We start from the raw sequence: 4,798 nt of genomic DNA, 5'->3' as shown, positions 1-4,798 counted from the left end.
CAGGGTCCTGGGGTTGGATGTCAGAGGTCCCATATTTGAGTTACAGTCATTTACTCAGCAACGTTTACTGAGTGTTTCCTCGGTGCCAGACATTGTTTTAGACACTGGCCACAAAGGTGATTGGAAAGGCCCCCGCCCCCAGGGACTCACTGTCCTGGCTGTGTGATTCCCTCGCTGATAAAATGGACTTGAGCTTTATCTCTCAGCTGCCTCACTTGTTAAATGGGCATGATAAAACTTCCCCAGCTACTTTTTTGTTTTGTTAATTTTTTTATTGAGATATAATTGACATGTAACATTGTGTACGTTTAAGGTTTGCTACATTTACATATTGCAATATGAGTATACCATATTGTTAGCTAACACCTCTATCACGTCACATACATATTTCTTTTTTGTGGTAAGAATAATTATGATTGATTCTCCTACCGACTTTATGTTTATAATACAGTGTTGTTGGCTATCATCACTTCACTATGCATTTGACCTCCAGAAGTCATCATCTACTAGCTGCAAGTTCACATCCTTAAACAGCATCTTTCCAATTCCCCCAACCCCTCTACCTGCCCCTGGTAACCACCATTCTACTCTTTTCCATAATCTGCACATAAGTGATATAATCCAGTACTTGTCTTTCTCTGTCTGACTTATCTCACTTAGCAGAAGGCCTTAAAGGTCTGTCCATATTTTTACACACAAGTAGCATTTCCTTCTTTCTCACAGATGAGTAACATCCCATTATATATATCTCACGCCTTCTTTATCCTTCAAACATTGATAGATACTTATGTGGGATATAAAACTGGAAGCAACAAATAAACAAGACAGACAAACAGAAACTCATAGACACTAATAGTATGGTGGTTACCAGAGGGAAAAGGGCATGGAGGGAGGTAAAGGGGTCAAATACATGATGACAGAAGGAGCTGACTGTGGGGGGTAAACACACCATGTAATACACAGGTGATGTGTTACAGAAATGTACACTTGAAACCTATATAGATTTATTAACCAATGTCACCCCAATAAATTTAATTTAAAAAAACACTCTTAAATCCATTTAAAAAGTAGCATTAAAATAAAACAAAGGAAAGAATAAAGCAACTCACATTCACAGCTCTGGGTATGAACCACAGTTTATTCTATTTTCAGCAGCTGATTCAAGCCCCCCTACTTGTTCACCACCACCACCACCCCCCAAAAAACCCCAAACAAACTAGAAAACAGTTCCAAGAACAGGGTACCGCCCAGGAATCAAAACATTCCATTTCTTGCTTATGTGGTCTCATGCTACACCTTAAGTTTATTTTAGAATATTTTTAGCCTATGTCCTCCCTCCTTGACCTTCCTGGTTTGCTGAAAGTTAAAAAGGGAGACTATGATTCACTGACATTCCCAGAAAAAGAAAAAGAAGAAATCTAGTCTAAGGCTTATATACCTAAAAAAACCCCGCAACGGGCACCCACTTAGGCGACAGCGGGCTCTGGAGTGGGACCCCTGGGGTGAAGTCCCAGCTGCAAGCTCTGGGTCTCTCATCAATACTGTAGGGATGATAGCAGCAGTGGCAATTACATGAGGTTAGGCATTTAGTTTAATGCCTGGCTCAAAGTAAGTCTTTAATAAACGGTAACCATTCTCTTCTCATTACTCATTTAACAAAAATGCACCTCATATCCCAACTGGCAGGAATTTTTGTGTCTGTTGGCTGCCACTTAGTCTTGGGGTAACAAGTTTCGGGACAGAGAAGCAAGCACATCTGGCTCCCACCATCAGTGCTGGGCACTAACTATGAGAGCTTCCATCACACCTGTTTTCGGAGCGATCGCCCAATGAACACGGGCTCCAGTGACCCTGGGGCCACAACCATTCCTCCCAGCATCCACACAGGCACAGCAGGAGAAAAGCACTGTGGGATGCAGAGGAATGCGAGTCCCCCCAAGTGCTTGGCTCCGATTGCCGCTGACATCATAGTGGAAAGCTCCGAGGGAAGTTTCTCACATTGGTTGCAAATGACCACACGGTACTTACTGAATGGCCACATCTTACGTTTGCTTGTGTATGGCACTGTCTAGAAAGAACAGGATTGGCAGAGCACATGCCCTCGGGTGTGTGAGGGGCCTCGGGATTCCTCAGTAGCCTCTAGCACTTTTGGTCAGGAGGGTAAATGATAAAGGTAATGTGATTAACAAACGAGAAAAAAGGGAAAACTTATGTGCACACATGTGTACATGTGTTAAATGCTCTAGCTGCTTATAATTTAGGAAGGATTCTAGCCAACTTTATTTTAGGCATTTACTCTGTTCCTCTTGGGGAGAAAAAAAAAATCTCAATTGTGCTAGCCATATGAGGTTGGATCTGGCTTCATCCAACAAGCTCCCATTAGAAGTAATACTCAGAAAAAAGCTTTTAATGTTTTCAAAGAATTTTACGTTGGCTATGCCATTACAGAAAAATATAACTCCAGCACAGTGAGTGATAAATTCTGGGTATAACTGAAACTTCTTTTCAGGTGGCTTATAAACACATGGTCTAAAACCCCTAACTAAGTTTCAGGTTACAGTTCAGGGAAGGCCTGTAAGTAGAAAACAGGGCCCGAGAAGCACAGAAACAAAAGTCTAAACTTCCCAGAGACAAACAAATAGAAAACATTTAAAAAGTAATGTTCCTTTAGGTGCCCTTTTCCCAAAGCAATGGGGCTGCAAGTAGGACCCCCCAACACCAAGGGAGTTACCTGTGAATCCCGGTGAGCAGACACAACTGTAACGATTAACTCCATCCATACAGACGCCATGGACACACGGGTTACTCGCACAGTCATCAAAATTGATCTCACAATTAACACCTGCAAGGATAAGAGCAAAGAGGAACCATGCAATATTTCCACCAAAATATCAAGGATGTCTGCTTGGGACCCTAAGTGTTAACCCTTTGTACGCCATAAGCGTCTACAGAAGTTTAGATGGTTTCCGTTTTGGACACGTGGCAGTTAACTGGTTGAGAAAGCTGTAGTATCCAGCCAGCCCTGGGGAAAGCAGCAACGCTGCCGGAGGGATCATGGGGCAAGGCGATCTCATTCACCGCACTGAGCCCCTGTGTGCCTTTTTCACTGTTTTGGCATTGGCACAAATGGGCAGAAGCCATGGAGGCAGGACTATGGGCGCCTCGGCGGGAATTAGAGCAGTGGTGCCACACTGCAGGGGTGGGCACTGTATCCATCACATCCGTGCACTCGCGGCAAAAACCACAGAAAAAGACAGGCTCCCTTAAGAATGACGTTGTGAAGTAAGATGATTAACTTTATCCTTTTATTACATCTTGACCCTTGACTGTTTATATGTCCACTGTTCTGTGTGATGACCTGGGAAGTACACACGAGGCCGCTCAGTGACATACCATCGTGCAGAGGTGCCTCCAGGAAAAGCAGTTGTGTGATTATTTCAGATTTGAACGGAAGCAGTTGTTGTTTTTCATGGAATCCCATTTTCACCAAAAGAACAACTGACAAGACAAACCAGGGCTATTCGCACCGAACTATTTAGTTCATATTAACTGCAAAGAGTAAACCTGTCATTTCAAAAAAAGCAAAACCTGATAGTATTGTGTTCCAAAGATAAAATATAAGCTTTCACATGAAAATTAGAATTTTGGAACCACTACAAGCTTTAAACTGACAGTCACTATTCTGGTTACAACTCAGGATAAACTTTAAAGAGACTGCAAACTTCCTCCTGGAGTCTGCTGTTTTCCTTCTGGTCGATTCCCAGAACAAACTGTGGAGTCTGGCTGTGTTAGAAAAGCTTTAACTGAAGATATGGGTAACTAAACAGCAGAAATATACCAGTCATTATTGTTAGCATTATTCGGTAAAAATACTCATATTTTACGATATAATTAACATGAATTTAGTGATGCTTTTTTGGGTATCATAGAATACTTCAGTAGTTTAAAAAGTCTAAAAAATAAAACCGGATAATAAGGATTATAAATTCAGAAATGAAACTTCCATGACAAAATGCCATAATTTTGACTCACTTTGCATTAATATTTATTAACAAAAATTACATCAAAAATTTACTTGAGCAGGAAGAGACAGCCGCCCACTGGGCCAGTGAGACTTTGTCATTGGAAGGTAGGAGTATGACGGTGTGAGCTCTGGTCTGCAAATAGCCCTGTTTCCTGAGAATCTCTGCAAAGCCTATTGCTCCAAACTCACCTGAAATCCACGAGATGCTTTTTGTGCTCTCACTAAATTCTTTCTGCTGTTTTATTATTGGTTGCTTGTCTGTTACCAATTCTTTAAGCTAGTCAAATTGGATTCTGTGACTTCAAACCAAAAATAACTTACTTAGAACAGTGTCCCATCATAAGAGCACAGGTGAAAGAAGCAATTCCAGGTAGTGCACCCCACTTTCAAGTGCCCAGTGAGTGAGAAGCCACATTACAAGCAGCAAGTTGTAAAGTTTCCCTCTGTCTACACACTCATCCAGACCCCAGCCCACCACCTAGGACCGCATTCTGAATGGGTCGTGGATTCTTACTCTAGAGCTCCAGAGTCTATTCATAACGACTATTTGAATGGATCCTTTCCCCCGGGGCCCTCCATGCAGGCCTTTCTCCGCCCCTTACAAGATGCCTTTATGTGGCCTGGGTTTCTCTGCTTTAAGGCTCCTGATGCCACAGGAACAGGTCTGGCAGCTTTCTGAGAGAGATTCTGGGCCTTCCCTCTCTCTGCTGCCTGCACACCCCTCACAGCTACTTCCTGCCTTTCTCACTGACAGCTCCTCACACCTTGCTTTTC

The 4,798-nt window shown here is 42.6% G+C and overlaps 1 protein-coding gene across 2 annotated transcripts in view; it reads right to left on the bottom strand.

Annotated features, from left to right (window-relative positions):
• Positions 1 to 4,798, bottom strand: part of NOTCH2 (notch 2) — a 94,629-nt gene that overhangs the window by 33,612 nt on the left and 56,219 nt on the right. For both annotated transcript variants that reach the window (XM_015563491.1, XM_015563490.1), the window contains exon 11: positions 2,732 to 2,842. In XM_015563491.1, coding sequence (XP_015418977.1) covers positions 2,732 to 2,842 — 111 coding nt within the window. The remainder of the gene's footprint in view (positions 1 to 2,731; positions 2,843 to 4,798) is intronic.

This window comes from Myotis davidii, unplaced genomic scaffold (genome assembly GCF_000327345.1).
Source record: "Myotis davidii unplaced genomic scaffold, ASM32734v1 scaffold217, whole genome shotgun sequence".
Classification (NCBI taxonomy): Eukaryota; Metazoa; Chordata; class Mammalia; order Chiroptera; family Vespertilionidae; genus Myotis; species Myotis davidii.
This window is presented reverse-complemented; position numbering and strand designations above follow the sequence as displayed.